Raw genomic sequence first — 21,114 nt, forward strand, 5'->3', positions numbered from 1 at the left:
CCTCATCCAGTCGAGCACCATGGTTATATAGACTCAGTTGAATAAGGTCTGCCTTAGTGTTCAGAGCATCCAATTTAGTGTCCAGTTTCCCTATCTCCTCTTTAAGATGTAAAAGGATGTCTCTCATGTCCAATTCCAGTTCTTCCGCCACCCCAGCCAGAGATCACAGGATGGACGGGGCTCTCTGCCGGCACCTTCAACCTCTTCCCGGCCGACTGCCCCTCAAAGGCCAGGGTGCGACGTGTTTTCTCGCCCTACACCATTCTGGCGTCCCAAATCAGCTTTGGAGCCCTTCCAGCACCTCTTCCAGCTGGCACTTAAGATGACACTGCTACTGTGCCAGCCACACCTACAAGTGTGTCTGCAATTTCTATGGCTAGGGCACCTTTCAGGGCTCCCTCTCATGCAAAGCCCCTCCCCGAACTGGATACTCCTCACCTCTTGGTCCGGGGGGCTAGACGTGACCACCACCAACCTCTGCTTGCTCTTGCTGCACTTTGCTGAAGCCAAGCCCCCTTCCAACTGCCTGCTGTTGTAGCTTCTCTCTCGTGCCCACTCAGTTCTTGGGCTCCAGCCACCCGTGCAGCGCTCACTACATCAGCAGGGTGATGAAGGGAGCCACCCCTGCCCCACAGACTCACCTCTGTTTCCTGGGCAGTAGATTACTATCCAGGCCACCGTCAATCACTCAATCCTTTCTCTTCGAGTGCACTGGATGTCCCATTTTGCCGTGGCAGGGTGCAGCTATCTGCATCTGTCGGCCTCGTCTCCTCCACTGTAGCACGGTGCTGCACTATTGCAGAGACCGGGAAGCTCCATCCGGTGTGGGCCCCTCCTCTGCAGCTTCCTGCTAGGCCGCTTCAGGATAGTGCACCCAGCCTTCACTGGAGTGCCACCAAGCTGCAGCATCAAACTCTGCCAGGAGCCTCAGGATATTGTACAGGATGTCACATAAAAAGTGGAGTTCACACATGAGCTGCCATGCTGCGCGGGCTATCAAACGCCCTCTCTTCTTGTGGATTATACTTTGACCCCATATTGCTTTTTGTTCCAAAAGCAATAACATAAAACAAAATGAAACAAAAAAAGGCACCAAAATGGCCATCAGAGGCTAATCATTATTATTAAAAAACAAATTCTGTGTTGGATGTCAAGAGGTGTACAGAGGGAACAGTTTGCACTGTGCCTCTGCAGGAGCATATGAGCTCACACACCTATCCCCTCGGCCTTCCAAGCCTTGATGCCATTTGTAGCTCCAACCTTACATATGCATTGGCTGCATTCTATCTACCTGTGTTTCTTTTTTGTATGTTTTATGTATATTCATTTCACAGCTCAAAGATGTCAAAACAAAAACACTAAAATACGTTTAAAAAAAAGGCCAGTTCCAAAAGGATTTCGAGGCGGTAAGTGTAGATTCCTACTTCATTGTCTTTTTCTGACCAGAGGCGAAAATGCTCCCCTCTTCACAGTCAACGCTGTGAAGGTGAAGCCAGGGGATTCATAGATGATCATTTATGCATCCCCATACATCACAATACGCTTGATTCAGGCAAAACCTTGCACATGGGTAGCACGATAGCACGATTTCTGTCTAGCCCCGCACTGTGGAAAGAGTAGAGAGTTGCAGTTAGTTTCTCTTTAAGCATATCAGCAATGTGGAAAAAAAGAAATAAATCAATCACTTGTCTCTCAACACCCAAAATTGGCATTGTCCAATGGCTGATATTGCAAATCTCTGTGGCATAAGCTGTAGGCTAATGCCAAGGGTATACACAAAAACTATCCAGGGGCCAACAAACTCCAACCAAATCATTCATATAATTAAAAGTACACCAGATATACTACCAACTGCAAAGAATAGATTAAATGCAAAGGGGGCATGCATTGCACTAACAGAAGATGAGTCATTAAGATTACAGAATAGCCTCTGTACAAGGGAAGTTATTTCTAATGATTGATTACAGAATAGCCCCTGTACAAGGGAAGTTATTTCTAATGATTCCACTGACTCTTAAGAAAATATATATGGGAAATCACAAACCAAAAGGCATTTGAATTTTTTTTGGGTTTTTTAAATCAAAAGGCATATGAGAACACATATATGTAAGGACTACTAGCATCTTCCCCTGGAAGCTGTGTACGTGGGGCTTCATTCAGAGTTTGGGAGTGTGATTAAAAAGAGGCATTCACAGAATTACTAGCACTTTTACCTAACCAGCAAATTTAGAGCTTAAAATTGAAATTCGTTAAAACCACCTTGTTTTGTGTGACGGACGGTTCCTCCACACACAACCATTATCGCATGTGGTGACATGCAATCCCAGTGCAGCCCTGAAATGGGAAATAACTAAAGGGTCTGCATGACTCTTAATCATGAAGACCCTTCCCATTACTGTTTTTGTTTGGCAGAATTTCCAAAGAAAATACCTCAAAACTCTAAATGGGTCCCTTAGCATTGGTATTATCAAATGTCACTCATCTTTCACCAACTTAGTTAGAGGACACAAGCTTGTAAATGCTTAAGGCCATGCATTGTCTTCCATAGTAGATTATACTATACAAATCCAGAAACATTTGCTCATGAGAGGAACATTGTCCTGGATAGGTCTTGAATCTAAAGAAGAGGTAGGTGATTCTGTAACAATAACTTTTGCAAAACAAGGAATTGTAGCATTCATTCTGGAATGTGAAGCTTGTTGCAAGAGCAATGGCTCTGCCATAGCTATTTTTCCTTTCAGTCATTTCTATAAACGGTGCTGTTGGGGAGTTGACCAGCAGTGCAGTAAGGGGAATAATGTAATTGGTAGTGATGGAGTGCTTAAATCACAGGATTTTAAATCTTGCCTGATGGTTCTGGCTAGGAAAGGATTGCAGATGTCTTCACGGCCACAGGACACAAAGTCACAGGGTTCATATGATAAGGAGAGATGGCAGAGAGACAGTTGGTTGCACAACAGCAACAGATGTGTGCTGTCATCTTTCTTGGATGGGGTAGATTGACTAGCTTAAAAACCTAATATGACAGCTCATAATCAAGGTTCTTTCTGCACAATCACAGTTATGGCCCAATTCCTGAATGGTCTTGTGAATACGTTCCCACCCCTTCCCTTTCGTTGCCCTGGATTGGGACCTTAATTTGGTCTTATCTTTTCTTATGGCTGCTCCGCTTCAGCTTATGCACTCCTATTCTCTAAGACTGCTTGCGCTGAAAACTGCTTTTTGGTGGCAATCACATCAGCCAGCAGGGTCAGTGAGCTGCAGCCTTGTCATGCAGGCCTCCCTTTCTCCGATTCTTTAAGGAGAAGGTGCCCTTGAAAGTGCGACCAGGGTTTCTGCCCAAAGTCATGTCAGAGTTTCACATCTTCCAGACCATTGACTTACCTGTCTTCCACCTTCCTCCTCAACCTTCTAAGGAAGAGGAAACGTTCCACAGGTTGGACCCCAAGAGGGCCCTTAATTAAGAGTGGGTTAGAGTGCTGAGCATGGACATGTGAAGCTCAACCACAGGCTATGAAGGTGTTTCTGGTATTCAGCAGTGGTACATTGAAAAACAAGGCTGGCTTCAGGAACAGTTCTGAGGAATGTTAAAGGTTTCCATGTGATAATCACATTCACAAAGGGGAACAGACAACTCTTCTCAACAATCTCCAACCATGAAGCACACATGGTTTTGGAGGCCAGCCAATCGGGCCAGACCAGAAAAAATGCCAAACAACTAGGCCCCTGCACACTGGATTGGGTTTGGGAAATCTATCTGGGAGAGCCTAATCCAGTCTACACTCGATTATGCCTAACCCAAGCATTCTTTCCGGGCTCAAGATGAGCCTACGTCAGAAAAATGTGCACTCAAACAAAAATGCCTTTGTGTCCAAATGGCGAACATATAGTGCCATTTGAGAACTAAGGCAGTAAAAATGACTACAACCGAGGTATAGCCAAAACAGAAGTACAGCTGTCACCAGCCTACTCCCCAACACACTTTTATTGCAATGGAATTTCCTTGGGACCAAAATGAGGTGCTTATAAAGCACCCCTTTCATTTTAGCGGGAAGCTTCACATCAAATATAGTTGTAGTGACAGCAGGACTTCAGTAGAAGTGCCTATTGGCACAAAAAGTAAGTTGAAAATACATAGGAGCCAACGTAAGGTTTAGGGGACCAAACAATTCTGATCTAACACTTCCCATCTATATAAGCCTGAGGTGCCCCATGATGAATCCATACGACCCCATAAACCCATTGCACGTGGTAATATGACGTTGGCATGCAACATTTGCCAGAAGTTGACATATATTTATTTTCTGTTTGATCTTTACATGGAGTTTTCGACAAGAAAAAGAAGTATATAAACGCAGTGCATTAGGTTATTGCGTTAATGATGAAAACGTATGCACTCAATTCAATAGAGCTTTGCCAAACATACCATCTTGATTAAAGTCTACATCCATAAGTGGAAAGATACATATATATGATAAAGAAGAGAGGCAGAGAAAAATGAAGTTTCAAGATAGACTGCCCCTTGAATGTGCTCATGCCAGACGTTTAAGCAGCGCACTGTCTGGTGGAATTAGTTAGATTGGGTCAGTACCCTATCTTCATCGAAGCCTTTCAAGCGCACTCTCCAGGAGGGTCCAGGCTTCTCACTAAAGATGAATTGGAATTTCTGGTGTCAAGTGCTGCATTACATTTTGGCAACAGCATTTGCAATGAGGTCCTCTGAATTGTTCCTGGTGCCAGGGATGTGTGCAGAGGTGTAGCCAGGATTGCCTAACGTGTGGGACCTGAAGCTAATGTAGTTGGACCCACCACAGTGACATTAATAACTCATCTGTAAATGCCCACAGAGCGCTGCTGAGTGGGCATTTACAGATTTTGGGTGAGTCTGGCATGCTCATGCCCTACTCTGTCTATGCCTCCGGCTGCCTGCCTCCCCAAGCTAGTGGATGATGGGCCCAGGGTGGTATCCGGAGAGCCTCCAAGTCACCCTCCACTGGCACCCATCACACCACAGGGGACGGTTACATGCAGCACTTCACTTCTATGATCTCTCTCCCCAGACAGAGAAGCTATGGCGGGAAAATGCATGAGCGTGTCCTTTCAAGATTCAATATGAACATCACTTGCAACCCTTTTGGCAACTTGTCCTTCGTTAAAAGTTAATTCAGCCACAGCCTAATATTTGATGATTGGTAAGCAGTATATTTTATAGCTGGGGACCATTCCTTTTTCTTTCAGCTGTTGTCTATAAATTGTATCCAAAACTATATGAGTTTATCTTTCTAAGTAAGCACATTGTTATTTCGCATCGACCTAATTCAGCCCTGAGTGACACAGAGTAAAGCCTTAGGGATTCAAACGGTCCATCAAAACTCTTTATTATATCAGGTCTGCAAATTACATTTTTCAGCAATGCGACAGCATGCACAAAGCGAATCCCTTTATCCTGTCATTTCCTAAGATTACCATCGATTATTAGCAGGCAAGATAGATCAGCAAGTTCAGCTCTCACCACAGATATCTGGGTGCAGTCTACTGGACACCGATGCAAATCCTTACTGAGCTAACACAGCCCTTCATTCTTCCAAAGTTGACAAATTGAGTTCCATCCGTTTAGGAATAATACCATAATCGTAAAAATGATGGACCCCCATGAAAACCTGAACTTACTGAAGAGGTTTTGATACTTTGTCGCCATATAGAGTTATGAGAATGTTGTCACTGTTATCCTATGTTGTCTTATGTACAGCACCCTACTTCTATTTTGCTGGGCAACCAACCGTTTAAACTGCATATGAAACATTTGAATTTCAGTGAAAGTCGAGAAAAATGTTTCTCTTGTTGTTTTAGGAAATGCAAGCCAAAAAGTAATTCCCACAATGGCACTGCTGGATCCGGCTCACTGCAATACAAGCCAAGAGTGGAGCTTTGGCCAACTGGGTTCTGTTTGTGATTCCACAGTCAGTTTCCATCGCATCACTGCTTATGTGTACCAATCGACTATTTCCAATCAATTTGGTATGCTTTTTTATGCATTTGTAATTGTCTTGTTTTATTATTTAATTATTATTGATGAACTCTACGCAATTTGTGTGTAACATCCTACAAAAACATGTTTTATGAAAGACCATGCAGGCAACCAACCGGACAATCCTCTTGGCACTTCAAACGTTTTGAAACGATTTATAAAATGCGTTATTCAGACCTAAAATGTGGTTCTGATTACAGTACAGTCGATGCAAAAAGCTGTCTGTACCGGATACCAGCACTTAGAAATGTCCAATGTTGGTTGGTCTTAATCTATGTATGTCCACTTATGTATTGTCCCAGCTAACTGTTCGATTTACTCCCATCCACAACTTGGTCAGAATGTCCCTCAACCTCACCCCATTGTAAGAAACTCACTGCTTTCCGTTAAATCTGATTTCTTATCTATTGTACATTATTTTGTGATCAAAAGAGCATTGTTCTTCCTTTATATATAAATGATCTCACTTACTAACTCAGAGAGAGAGGATGTTGAAGGGCATTGATAAAAACTAAACCAGAATCCCAGAAAAACCCAGACTTCATGGTCCTTTCAAAAACAAAGTGGAAGGGGCGCTGTTGCGCGCGACCGAATTGGCAGCATAGGTGCCGAGCTGCGGTCTGGGGCGATCCTTTTCATAAATATAATCGTCTTTAGACTTTATTTTTTTTCTTTTGCTGCCCTGTACAACGCGGACAGACATCCAGTGCCTGATCCTGCTGATCTGCGGTCACCGTTGGCCCCCGGCTGCGGAGATACAGGACAACTTACACTTGCGGGGGAGCTCGTTGGCTCTCCCCGCACTGAGGCTCCAGGAGGCTCGGCTTTCTCATCTGCCGTGAGCCGCGGTGCGGCGCCCTGTGCGGGGGAGGGGCGAAGCTGCCCGCGCTGCTCTCGGGCTGCTGCTGTCGGCAGGGGACACCCGGTCTTCGTTGAACTGTCCTGCGGGCCTGCGGAGGTGGAGCTCAGACGCCAGTGATCACCCAAACTTCTGTGCCTAATCCCGCTCCTTTGCTAACGGCCCGGAAGGCAGGCTAGTTTCTGGTCTGTGGCGTGTCGGGATCAGTGACACATCGCTGGCTCCGGCGCCGACCTCCCGCTCATCGCCCCCCCCTGTTGAAGGACTGAGCACAACATAATGGAAGACACGGTAGGGGGGATAGGGGGAGTGCGGGACCTTACCCTCCTGGGTACACTGCTAACAGCTTCTCGCATTTCTCCATAATTAATGCCTGTTGCCACTGTACACGGATAATACTGGGGACAATAGTAAGCCACCGCGGGCTCCGTCGAGAGTATCCCATCTTTTCTTTTCAGAGGCCTGATAAGTGGAAGCCCTCCTCCCTGCCACCAAACATCCACTGGGGCCGGGAGTGGATTGCCCTCTGGGGGTATTTGGACACTCTGATTGTATACCTCAGCTCTTTTCAGAAAGGTCAAGAATTAGCAATTGGATATACATTAAATCGGACCCTCAGACCCGATACTCTACAGGAGCCCGTCTCCGCTTGGGCCCTACCCGCGGTCCCTGCCCGCTATTGGATCAGCCACTCATCCTGGAAACAGGATACTGAGCACAACAACTACTGGAAAAAACCTACAATACCCTTGAAGAGCTAGCGTCATAGCATACTAGAGGGAACCCAATGTAGCTCTCCTAGCTGATCAACCGTGGTGGCCTAGGACATACCGCTATTCAGGGGTGGCAACAACTTTGACAACACCAGCCCTCCATCCAGACCCGTGTCTCCGGAGCCCCCCTCCACCGACGCCATGACCAAAGGTGCAAGCACGGGAAAGAAACGGAGCTCTCTAAATATATTCACAAAGACTCCAGCCAAATCCACTGCTGAATCACTAAATGAGATGCCGGCAACGGCGTCCGCGCCGGCCCATGATGACTCGCAGAAGATGGTAGAGTATATTCGCGAGGGGTTCCCCACTATTCACTCAAAACTGGATGACATGAACCGCACCATTTCATCTATAAAGGCACACATTGAGAAGACTGATGGCCGGGTGGCGGAGATTGAAACCAGAGTGGAAGCCACTGAGGATGAGCTGGGTTCCCTTCGGGCCACGGTATCCTCACTCTCCACTCCGATGCTAGCAGTGGAGAAAAAAAACGATGATTTAGAATCCCGCTCACGACGCAATAATCTGCGCATTGTCGGGGTACCTGAGGACAACATCAATGAACCCATAGAAGACTTTGTGGAACATATGTTGATGTCACTTTTAGACTCTCCGAAACTGTCCCCGCAATTCACGGTCGAAAGAGCCCACCACTCCTTAACTGCAAAACCAAGGCCTGGCACACCTCCACTGCCCATCATTGCTAGAATTTTAAATTTCTGCGACCGTGATGCTCTCCTGAGGGCGGCTATAGCCAAGGGGGAGCTGCGTCTGGGGGCTACGAGGATTCATCTTTACCCTGATTTCTCTGTAGCGGTGCAACAGGAACGTAAAACCTTTGTGGCAGTGAAAAAAAGGCTCAGAGATCAAGGGGTTAAATACTCCATGCTGTTCCCTGCCAAACTACGAATCGAACACTTGAATCAGACATTCTTCTTTACGATTCCAGAGGAGGCCTCCAAATTCATCGACAAGCATTTTCCAGGCTGAGTCTCCGCTACCCGTTGATTCTGATGAGGCCCGTTCATTACATCCCAAATCCGTCCCTGGAGTCAGACCTTTCATTCCCGCGTTCATGACTGAAGCTATGACCCACTGGAATCTATTAACAGCTTGTTTTCGTTTTTCTTCTGAACTGTTGATCCGCTCACGCTATCCATGCTAATTTTCCTGGTTAATTGCACGGTATTGATAATCGCCTAATGGCCCCCCAGGCCGGTTCGTCACCGCCAGGCCAGCTAACAGGCCCCCAGGTGTTGATGCCGATGAGTTTACGATTTTTATTGTTGGGGTGGGTGTCATTCCTCAGGTTGGGTGAGGGATGTGGGAGGGGGGGATCGGGAGCTATGCTAAAATAGACTTGACAACCACAAGAGATGTCACACCAGCCACACTACTACTCACATGCATACTGATACGGCGAGAATTTAACCAAGACCTCTACATACATGGCGGATAGTAGCATAGCATTCATGAGTTGGAATGTGAGGGGCCTGGGTAACTACAAAAAGATGCGACAGATACAACTCTATGCTGAACGCCACAGCATTAAACTCCTATGTTTACAAGAGACCCATGCACGCTCTGAACAATGCGAGAAGTTTGCTAAACAATGGGGGCCCCAGAGGTACTTTACCAATTACTCTACCCAAAGTCGAGGAGTCCTCACACTGATTCACAGAGCCTTACATTTTCATGCCATCACTCACGAATAGACCAGCAGGGGAGATGTATACTAATCCACGGCAAACTACAAAATCAAGAGGTAACCATCCAAAATATCTACGGCCCGGACATTGATGACCCAGATTTCTACTTACATCTTGCCTCTATACTGGAGAGTTATCCCCTGGTTCCTGTCTTGTGGGGTGGTGATTTTAATACAATTCTAGACATCGATCTGGACAGATTAGGCTCTAGACCACGCCAGCTTTCTAGGGCAGGCCATACTATTTTGCCAACGCTCCCTCGTCTGGAGGTTGTGGACGCTTGGCGCCTCATGTACCCTGATTCCCGCTCATATTCATTCTACTCCTCAGTGCACGATTCACACTCTAGGATAGATAGGTGGCTCCCCCTGTGGCCAGGCGATGATTTCTTCCGCTCGCTACGCCATATAACCAACACCTTTCTATGGCACTCCGGCGCAGTCCGACTCAAATTATCAACACTGGCTGCTCCTATGGAATTAGGCGGGTTTGGCGCCCCCAACTTTATCAGATACTGGCTGGTGGTTCAGGCCCAATTTGCTTCCTACTGGTTTAACACCACAGACCCCCCTCATGTCCGACTAGAGAAGCTAACGGTCAGCGACCAGTAATTGGCTCCCTTATTCTTAAGCCCGCCCCAGCTGACCCAGACCCAGCGGACCCAGTCGCCAGCACATCCCTTGCTCTCACCAAGATCTGGAAACTAGTGGACATGCCACACCCCTTCCACGGGGACCTTCCACTCTGGAACTTTTTCCCTGATGTTCCACACATTTCACAATCCACTGTATCCCGATGGGCTGACGCTGGCTTTTTGACACTCCGCGATGCCTTTGAGCAGGGTAACTTTGTTGAATGGGCGGACCTTCTGCCCCCCCTCAGACGGGACCCATCAGTATGGCTACAATACTCCTCACTACGGAAGAATCTCAAACCCAGATACCCCAATTTCCCTACAATTCCACCTGACGAGCCCATAATTACAGAGCTGTGCTTCGCTGACTCCTTTAAAGGGAAAATATCTAGGCTTTACACGTTACTGCAGACCAGAGCAGCCCCCCTCCTCTCTAAACTGAGACAAAGGTGGAGAGCGGACCTCGAAGTTGAGATCACTGATGAGCACTGGTCCCGAATGTGTGCACGCACCCATAATGTTTCCTATAATTCTCACTTTAAGCTAATACAATTTAAGGTGCTGCACAGATACCATCATACTCCGGACAGACTACACCATATATTTAGTGAGCTCCCTTCCAGCTGTCCTAGATGTGGCTCTGACCCGGCTCCCTACATTCATATGATCTGGTCCTGCCCGCGGTTGTCACAGTTCTGGACTAAAATATGCTCCACCTTTTCAGCCATACTGGACTACACGATAGATCCATCCCCAGCGCGGTGCCTCTTTCACGACTTCCCACAGTTGGGACGCGATTCAGGGAAATTGGCTGGACTTTGTATGCTGCTGGCGGTACGGTGCATCTTAATGAATTGGCTTCAGCCCAGTCCACCTACATATGCACAGTGGCTCAGGACAGTTACATGGGCACACGATACAGAGGAGGCTTGGGGTATATTGCAACAAAATCGCACTCGAGACCGAGGGACATTTAGCATACATTTCGTACTTATATGTCTGCCATGTCCTCGAATTCGGTTCCTGAACCCTCCACCCCCGTCCCTTCCCCTCACTAGTGTCCTACTGTGAATTGTAACTTTCAGACCCTATAGCCGGGCAACACCCGGACTCCAACCTTCTCTTCGTGTAAATGAAATGCCTGCACTGTACTATATTGTATACATTGTGTTAAGGGATATCTTGTCGTGTACGTTGTGACCATCTCTGTTCTTTTCAGTGTGTTGTCAAGTCAAATAAGTAAAGTTTATAAAAAAATATATATTTAAAAAACAAAGTGGATGCCTCTTACAGTAAGCCTATCTTCCCGCTTCTGAATCCGGCTGAACGCAGGCTTGTCTTGATAAACAAGTGAGTATAAATACATTACACGATTAAATGGTATCCAGTGATTTTGGAGAAAAGAAAATAGAAAAGTATTTCTCAGCAAACCTATAACAGAGAAAACACATTGAAATATTTTTAAAATATATATGGGTTGGTGTAAACTGTTAAAACGGGTGGGGAGTGTGTTGGGGTGGGTTTAAACACATAGGGAAACAGGGGAGTTAGGGGGGAACCCCCAAATAGAAGAACAAAACAAATGAAATGTTTTTTTCTCTGTTATTGCTTTGCTGAAAAATACCTCTCTGAAAAAGTTGTCTCTGAAATCACATAGAACCGATGAAAGCATTGCAGAAAAAAACTTTCAGTCTTATGGTGGAGAACCAAGCTGCATTGGGGCATTCACTGGCTCTTTCAGATGTGACCTGGCTGGATGTGTGTGCAGTTGCTTCCACCGTACTGAGCCACAATACACTCTGAAGGGCCTCTTTTCTTTAAAAACAAAACACACAACAACCACATGAGCAGATGTAGTAGATGGGAACATTGCTTTGTCTTGGTAAACCCGAACCCTTGATTAAAATATTAAACTAGAGTATCTACTTTGCCACTGTCAAATTATATGGTGCTTAAGCTCTCTCAGATAAGGATATTTTGAGCCAAAATGTGATGTCAGAAAGCTATCTTTCTGAAGTAATCTTGCATAGCAGTTGGGCTACAATATGTGTCTACCATGGAATTGAACCACATGGCACACTGACTCTTGCAAGTCTTAAGCCTGGTAAACTGAACTGTGTCATGCATGACTTAGCATTTCGGGCTGGACTGACCTTTTTGGGGTGTGGCAAAGGCAAATTTGCATATAATCGTTTCCTTTCTGCAATGGTTTGACAGGCTAAAAAACAATGTTCATTGGATTGCATTCTCGCTCACATTTCTCATCCATTATATATACACTCCAGCATTAGCTGCTCAGAAACCTTTTTGACAGGGAGCATAGTGCGTCTTGGTGTTGACCGGCGACTCCATGTTGACTCGACTGCGCCACTACGCGACTCTTGTCATGACGTCGGCTGTACATATATCACGTCACTGTGCCCCCATATCTCAGTTACGAAATCAGCACTGTGAGAAACCTGTGGGTATTCTAACTTCTACTCCCTTGGGATATTCTGCAAAGGTGGCTAGGGAAAGGCCATCGCTCTTGGATCCTGACACTGGGGGTGGTGAAGCGAGGGAGGATCACCTGGGTGGAAGATCCTTGGGTATTGGGAGAGAGTTATACTCAGACGAAATGCGGTATTCCCCATTCCCCTTCCAAGAAGAACCCTCCATTCCAAGGACAGTAATGGGGTGTTGCTATACATGTCCCCTTGACCAAGAAAAGGGTATGAGAAACCATCAGTCCAGACATACCAGAAAGGGAGCAAAAAGGGTTAAATGTAAGATGGGCGAGACATGGTATCCCCCTTTCCCTAATGACAACCAATCCAACCCTTTGTCAATCTTAATGGGTTATTGTAAGCCAGCTTCCCTTATATTGTCTCAGTCATGCCATCCTAGTACTGGGACGAGGAAGAGATGACTAGGAGTGATACACACCAACATACAACTACACCACTCTGGTACTGAGACGAGGAAGAGATCATCAGAGGAATACCACTTCAAAGACCAGGCATGTCTCACTAATAAGCCTAACTATGGTCAGGCAATTGAAAGAGAGGACTCATACTTGCAACTTACTAACAAGCCACAGGTGTATAAAAAGTGGGGAAAAAGGAGAGAAAAAGAGAGACACTGCTGGGAGCCGTCGTATACAGAGCTGTCGTGTGACAAGGACGGGAATACCGGGGACTGCAGAAGCTGCCGGTCTGGACTGGGATGGGGTGAGAACAAGAGTTCTCTGGATCAACTACAAGGCAAGAGAAGGCGGCATGCTGAAGAGCCGGCCTTGTATCGAAGAGGCAGACTGCTCGTTCTCCAGTGGTGTTTCAATAGCACAGGAGTGTTCAGGGCCAGAGTAGGGACCCCTGCAAGCAATGAAAATAAAGTGTGGCCAGCTCGATGTGTGGGGAGCCTGCAGAGGAAGCCGGTGAGTTTGAGAGACAAGGAAACCCGGTGTGAAACTGACCATGAGCGCTGTGAATTAACTATTGATTTTTCAAGTATACATTGTGTCAGAGTGGTTGCGTGTCTGAACTGTTCATTGATTAAAACATTCACGTAATGTGCTAGATTGATCGTATAGCTTGAGAAAGAGAATTAACAGTTCTGAAAGGTTCCAACCTGAGAAGGGGCATTTCCATTGTGTAAAGAAGAGGAACTCTTTATCACTGAACTTTATTAAAAAAAATGCCTAAGGATATTTCAACATCGAAGTGACTCAAAATAAAGCAGATGGCTTGTTCTAAATACCGGATTGAATGCAAATAACCCAAAGGAAGGTAAACCCAGAACGTTTGAATCTTTGAACCTACCAAAAATGAAATTAAACAAAAGTGAAATATAAATTCATTTAAAACCAAGTCAAAGTATAAGCAAATTACTAAAGAAAAGAAGTGCTTCCATTGTGAAGTATTTTGAACTTGGGGAGGGAAAGCTCAGGTCCTGATTCAGACTATTTCCCTTTTTTCTACGGAGGATCATTTTGAGACTTTGTTATGGAACTTTCCCACACTTGGAGAGGGGGGCCAAAAACAAGCTGTGAGCTGGTAGAAGCTCAGAACTTTGGGCTAAATACTGTTTTCCTTTGGATACTGATAACCCTACACATTGTATAGAATTAGTTGTGAGGGCAAGTATAGGTTTTGGACACAAGAAGGAAATAGAAACATTTTCTAGGTCATATTTATTCAACAGGATTTCTTATTTCTTTAAGTTATAAAAAATGAATAATTAATCATACAGCCATATCAAAAGCAAAGACGAAAACAAAAATGAACTATCCACTATTGACATAAAATAAATAAAACAATCATACATAAACCTAATATGTCAATTGTATTCAAGCATACCAGTCATACACATCAGCAAACATCCAAAACTAATGATACAATTATGCAAAAAAACACATAATTTACAATGTAAGGTGGGTCTTTTTCCATCGCGACATTAAAGTTAATAAAAATGTTGATTACGAATTTTGAATCTGTTGTCTGTGTACTTCTTCATGATGCCTTCACATCAGGCCCTTTTGGAACTCGATTCTCTTCAATGAGAAAATTCTTTTTCAATTGATGTTGATTTTTAATCAACGTCGATATGTCGGGCCTAAAGCCTCGGCTTTCGAGTGCTGCCAAAACTGTGGCTCGTAAAATGTCCATCAGGGACCCACACAGTATCTGCATGTGGTGTCTCTGGAAGGAATACGGCATTGAGCAGTTTGGTTCCTGCCAACAAATTACCTTGAAGGCCATCAGGGAACAATCAGAGAAATTGGCACTCGGGCGGGCTCCATCGAAAGGCTCCTGTGGGATCGACTGTCAGGTTGTTGGCCCCAACACTGAAGGCCCTATGCGAAAAAGAGGTTGCATTCTCAAAAAGAGTCATGCCATTCATCCTCCTTGTCCTCCCACAAGAAGAAGAGACGATGCCAATGTAGACACGATTCCGGTTTGTCAGAGGAGCCGGGTAAGTCCTTCTCGCACTACGTGTGCCCCGAGAAAGGAGTGGGAGGCGTTTAGAAACCAGATGCTCCAACTCTTTCAAAAAGCTGTGCTGGCTACGGCTCCGGCATTAAGTCAGGGGGCTATCCAGGCACCAACTTTCGTCCAGAGGATCCGGCGCCGAGGTGGACACATCAGGTCCCACACCCTCGAGCTAGACCTCAATGATCACGAAATCGATAGCGGTGCCGATGACCTTGGCGTCGAGAGGTTTTGTCGAAGCGGGTCAGGTTTACTGCCCAATTGCCCCAGAGTCAAGATCGGAGTTCTTTCATTTCATGAGGTCGATCTTTGACAAATAATGGGACCCTTTCCCATTTGGTATGGAGCCAATGAGCAGGGGATTGGGGAAGCTAACTACTTCACGGATCAGGTCGATTTACTGGCCCTGGCAGAAGGAGGGGAGTGGGTTTGAACCCTCACCTGACCTCGACCTGCAGCAGGCATTCCCTTATGGACACCCCAATTCACAGTACAGAAAAACAGTGGAAAAGGTAGTCCTGCCTTTGGGGCTGGGTACCCTGGTAATGTCTCTCATGTCCTATGAGCTTACGGACATCCTGGATAAAGGCCCGCAGACAGAGGCAGCATTGCCCTTTAATGTAGCCATTTCTTACCCCATTGGCACATTATGTCAAAAGCCATGTTCCACAGTAACCCTGGACCCTGACATAACTAAGAAATATAAGCCTGCCAGGGGAAACTTGCCCTTTATTTTGGCGCACCATACTCCTGAAGGGTTGGTGGTCCAAGTCGCAATGGTGAGCTCATGGCCAACCACATCCACCTCCATTCTGCCAACAGAGAGTCCAAAAAGATTGACACTGTTGCAAAAAGGGCCTTTGCGTCAGGGAGCATGGCTTTGAAGGCAATGAATGCCATGTGTGCCTTCTCTAAATATGCGCACATACTGTGGAGGACAATAGCTGAGGCGGCTTGTCATTTCCCTGAAGGGGAGGTGAGAGATGGCTTTTTAGATATGGTAAAGGATGGCAAGAGGGTGGCATGTCAGGCTCTGCGGGTGGGTCTTGATACTGCATAGTCCGGACCAATGGAATGTCCACAGTACCGAGAAGGGCAGCCTACCACCACAGCTCAGAGTTTGTTCCCAATGTGGAAGCCAAGCTTCTGGATATGGCATTTGACAGCGAGCATCTGCTTGTGGAAAAAGCAGATCAATGCAAGAAAAATGTAAAGAGTCTAAACTGGCTGCAAAGTCTGTATGGCTAGCGGTGCAGAAGCCTGCCAAGCAGTACTTGCCTTGTGAAACAGGGGCTACAGGATGTACCTTCCTTTGCAAGGAGAATACAGCTGCCACAGGCCAAGCAGGGGCCAGAGGCATTTCTCGCACCAGGACAGGGCAGAGGTGCTTCTAAGGGCCAGCAGACTTCAACAGCAGCTGCAGGGGCTAAGCCGCTTTGAGTTCTCCCCACAAGTTTCACACGGTGGAGGGATGATCTCTGGGCACTTGAAAGGTGGAAGGAGATAACCTCTGATACCTGGGCCTTGCAGCTTGTCATATGGGGATAAAGTCTGCCTTTCCTAAAATGATCTCCAGACAGATCACTCCCAACTCCAGGCAACCAGAACAGGAGCTCCAGGAAGTACTGAGGGCCCTGTTATTAAAGAGTGCAGTTCAAGAGGTACCACCCAAGGCAGGATTGGTCGTCTCGCTATTTTCTAGTACCCAATAAAGGAGAAGGACTGTGTCCCATCCTGGACCTCAGGGCCTTGAACAAGGTCCGGAGGAAGGACAAGATGAGGATGGTGACATTGTAGGAAATTCTCCAGGCTTTACAGCTCCAGGACGCTTATTTTCATGTGCAGATCCATAGAAAGCATAGGCGGTTCCTGAGATTCAACATCGGGGACACTCGCTATCAGTTCAGAGTGCTCCCTTTTGGCTTAACCTCCATCTCAGCGTTTTTACCAGGCTGATGTCAGTGGTGGCTGTGCATCTTAGAAGATCCAGGATCCATGTATTCCCTTACCTGGATGACTGGTTGATCCGAGGAAGGTCTCTGGAACAGGCATTGACATAGTTCAGGGAAATCTGTATCCTGCTTTACAGTTTTTGGTTCTCTCTGAACTTCCAGCCGTCCCATGTCACACTGACTTATTAACTCCAATTTATAGGAGCAGTCCTGGGCAAACTGGCAGGGAAATCTTTTCCTCCCGAGGAGAGATGCAACAGTGTCAGACAGAAGTGTCAAGCTTTTCCAGGACCACAACAGCTTGCCAGCGGCTTCCTTACTCTGCATCTTAGGCCTCATGGCCTACTGCATTTTTCTGGGGCCAGAGACCAGGCTGCGGATGCAATCTCTTCAGTGGCTTTTGAAAGATCAATAGTCACAGCGCTTCAGCAACATGAAGGACATCCTCAAGGTATCGAAATCGGTGGCTAGGGACCTCTGTGGCCAGCAGGGAGAGCATGATGATAGAGAAACCCTTCTGCCCACTGTCGTCCCAGGTTCAGGTGGTCACAGATGTGTCTCTGAAGGGCTGTGGCACTCTTGTGAACAGCATTTGGTCCCCAGTGGAAGGCCGGTGGCACATTGACAGGCTGGAGTTGAGAGTGGTCAGGTTAGCCCTGATGGCTTCTGTGCCTTCCATCTTTGGAACATGTCCTGATTATGATGGACAACACAGTGGCCATTCATTAACTCAACAAGCAAGGCAATGTGCAGTCCCTGCCCCTATGCAGGAAGGCCTTGCAGATGTGGTTCTGGTTGCTGGTGAGCAATATCTCAGCTTCTGCAGCCCACCTAGCAGGAGCAGAGAGCGGGCTGGTGGACACTCTGAGTAGGCAGAGCACGGTCTCACACGAGTGGGAAGTGTGCCCAAATGTTCTTGAGGAGATAGTCGCTCTGTAGGGTACCCTAGCAGTAGATCTGTTTGTCACAAGGGTCAGCGCAAAGTGCAGGCAGCTCTGCTTGGGAGAATTCGGGCTGAGGGGTCCACAATGGGACTAGTTCCAGGTGGAGTGGGCCTTTGACCTCCAGTACGTGTTCCTACCGATACCTGTCATTCCCTGGGTTCTAAGGAGGTTGAGAAGGTTCCGGGCCACCATGATCTTGATCACCCCCGATTGGGTGAAGAGAACATGGTACTTGGAACTCCTGAAATTGCCATCTGCCCACCTTGCTGGCTTCTTCGGACGCCGGACCTCCCATCCCAGTCAAAAGGTTGGGTGCTCCACCCGAACCCGGGGTCTCTCAACCTACATGCGTGACTCTTGAGAGGATGAGGTATGATGACTAGGACCTCTTATAAGAGGTACATGAGGTGCTTCTGGCTGCATGCAGACCTTCCACTTGACCGTTGTATGCATGCAGGTGGAGAACATTTGAGGCATGCTGTAGGGAGTTCAGAGTAGACCCTAGTGCATGCCCCACCACCACAGTGATTGATGCAATTCCTTCTGTCCATGGCCTTGTCAGGCCTTCAGATAGGTCACCGTTAAAGGTTACTTGGTGGCTTTGTGCGTGTTCAAGAGGTCTCTGGATCAGGGATCCTTCTTTTCTATCCTAGTAATAACTCCATTTCTGAAGGGCCTTGTGTATAGATTTCTGCCTACACATTTGTGGTTCCGGTTTGGGATCTCAGTTTAGTGCAAATTTTTTGATGGCAGCTTCATTTGAACCGATGCATTTATTTTATTTATTTTTTATTTATTGTGCATTTGTAAAGCACTTATACATCAAGTAAATTGTGTTTCAAAGCGCCCACAGGGCAGCATGGAGGGAGCATGGGAATGAAAGGCAAATACAATAACAATGAAGAGAAAGAAAGAGACGGTCCTACTAGGCCTTTTGAGCATTCAGAGCGTGCAAGTGCATGGAGAGAGAAGGGACAGGGAGTTGGGTGAATGCTAAGAGTCCAATGAGGAAGTGCTAGGGAGTAAGTTGCAGCAGCTGTTAAGTGTCTGACAGGGGTTACTTGGTGAAAGTGCTCAACTGCCAGTAGTAAGTACAGGCCTGTGAGACAGCACAGGCCAATGAGTGCCCAAAGGCAAGTGCTGGGAGTGGGCGGAGGCTGGAGGTGATTGGGGGGGGGCAGGACTCATAAGGATAGAGAATTTATTTATGTATTTATTTATTTACATTTATATAGCGCGCAAGCAGCCCAGGGGCATTGAGGCGCTGTTAGTTGCAATAACTTAGTTACATGGTACAGGCATGATAGCGGTTGTTGACACATTGTGAATGTTACAGGAAAACATACTGTTGTTACAGATATTGCTTTTGGTCATATAATACAGTATACATGAAAAGTATTCGTGCTGGCGTGTCTGGCCTTATGTGAAGAGGGTAGTCCTCTGCCCTGGTCAGAGAGAATGCCCTGGTCACCAATCTCAGAGACTGTAGTGTTTAGCAAGGGAGGGAGAGGGGAAAGGAAGAGGTGAAATGGAAAGTCTTGAGGAGCTTCAGGAATCTGAGGAGATCTGAATCAAGATGGAGTGGAAGGGGGAGGCTGTTCCAAAGGAGGGAGCCAGCCGAGGAAAGAGATTGCTGTCAGCTCGCTGTTTTGATAATCGTTTACGCAGAGAGTTGGCACCAGAGAAGTGTAAAGATCTGGAAGGAGAGTATTTGGTGAGAGCCAGTTGTAAATAGCGTGGTCTCTGGCCCCAGACAGCCTTGTCGATCATGCAGAGGGATTTGAATTTGATCCTTGCAGCAAGCGGGAGCCAGTGGAGAGATCTTAGGGCTGAAGGGATGTGATCCCTGGGCTTGAGGCCAGGGATAAGTCTTGCAGCCCTATTCTGGATATGCTGGAGGGGACGGAGAGAAGAGGATAGATTAAGGAAGAGGCGGTTGCAGTAGTCCAGCCTAGAGAATGCCAGAGCTCTAGAGACATAGAGCTTCTGGGGGAAAGTGAGGAAAGGAAGGATTCCTTTGAGGAGGTGGAGTTGAAAGTGGGCCTTCTTGTCAAGGTCCCGGATGTGAGGGAGGAAGGAGGTAGAAGAGCCAAAGATGTCTTCAACTTTTCTCGCTTCAAATGAAGGAGAAGGGAGAGAGCCCATAGAGGGAGGCCAGAGTGAAGGGAAGAAAGAGGGAGCAGGAGTCTCAGTAGGAAAGATCTCAGTCTTGCTGGCGTTGAGGCAGAGATCTTTGGAGGCACACCAGGATTAGATGGCAGATAGGCAGTTAGGAATGATGGAGGAAGTAAGGAGAGGATCAGAGGGAAGTTTGAAGAAGAGTTGTGTGCCATCTGCATAACACTGGAAGTAAGGGGAGAAAGTAGAAATTAGGTGTGCAAGAAGAGCAAGATATTTGTTAACGAGCCAGGGAGAAAGGTTGGAGTCCTGGGGAATTCCACAGGTGGAGATAGTTGTGGGAGAGGAGAAAGATTCCAGGATAACCTGGGAGGTGCGGTCAGTGAGGAAGGAGGTCAGCCAATCCAGTGGTCGTTCCGAGATACCTAGGGTATCGTGGAGACGTTTTATGAGGATGGAATGGTTGACCGTATCAAATGCAGAGGAGAGATCAAGTATAATTAGAATAGCTGGAGAGTTTGAGTCAAGAGATGCAAGCAGTTCTTCACGTGTGTTCAGGAGAGCAGTTTCCATGCCTCTGGATGCTCAGAATCCAGATTGAGGGTCGTGTAGGCAACCAACAAGCTCAGTATGCTGAGTCAGTTGGGGGAAGACCAGCTTCTACAAGAGTTTCCTAAGGAAGGGGACAATTGAGATGGGGCTGTAGTTGGCAGGATATGAGGGGTTGGCCGAAGGTTTTTTCAGGAGGGGGCACACAAGAGAGTGCTTGAGGGAAGCGGGGAAAGACCCAGTAGCAAGAGAGTGATTGCAGAAGTCAGCAAGTGCAGGGGCAAGGGAGACGATATTTTCCTTAATTTTTCTTGAAGAACAGGGGGAGACCTATTAAGGGGGAGACCTATTAGACTTCCTCATTCTTCCTCTGTTAGACTGCTCACCCTTAAGACAGCTTTTCTGGTGGCACTCACCTCAGCAAGGCATGTGAGGGTCTATCTCTCCCGTGCAGGCTGTCCTTTTTTAGCATTTTTTCAAGGAGAAGGCCCCACTTAAAGTCTGACCTAAATTTCTCCCAAAGGTGATATCGGAATTTCACGTGTCTCAAAGCATGGACCTGCCAGTTTTCGATG

At 46.8% G+C, this 21,114-nt stretch overlaps 1 protein-coding gene across 1 annotated transcript in view; it reads left to right on the top strand.

Annotated features, from left to right (window-relative positions):
- Positions 1–21,114, top strand: part of LOC138498338 (fibrocystin-L-like) — an 848,238-nt gene that overhangs the window by 430,918 nt on the left and 396,206 nt on the right. The window contains exon 18 of the mRNA XM_069622136.1: positions 5,851–6,018. Coding sequence (XP_069478237.1) covers positions 5,851–6,018 — 168 coding nt within the window. The remainder of the gene's footprint in view (positions 1–5,850; positions 6,019–21,114) is intronic.

The sequence above is a fragment of the Ambystoma mexicanum genome, chromosome 5q (assembly GCF_040938575.1).
Source record: "Ambystoma mexicanum isolate Mex_15411 chromosome 5q, UKY_AmexF1_1, whole genome shotgun sequence".
Taxonomy (NCBI): Eukaryota; Metazoa; Chordata; class Amphibia; order Caudata; family Ambystomatidae; genus Ambystoma; species Ambystoma mexicanum.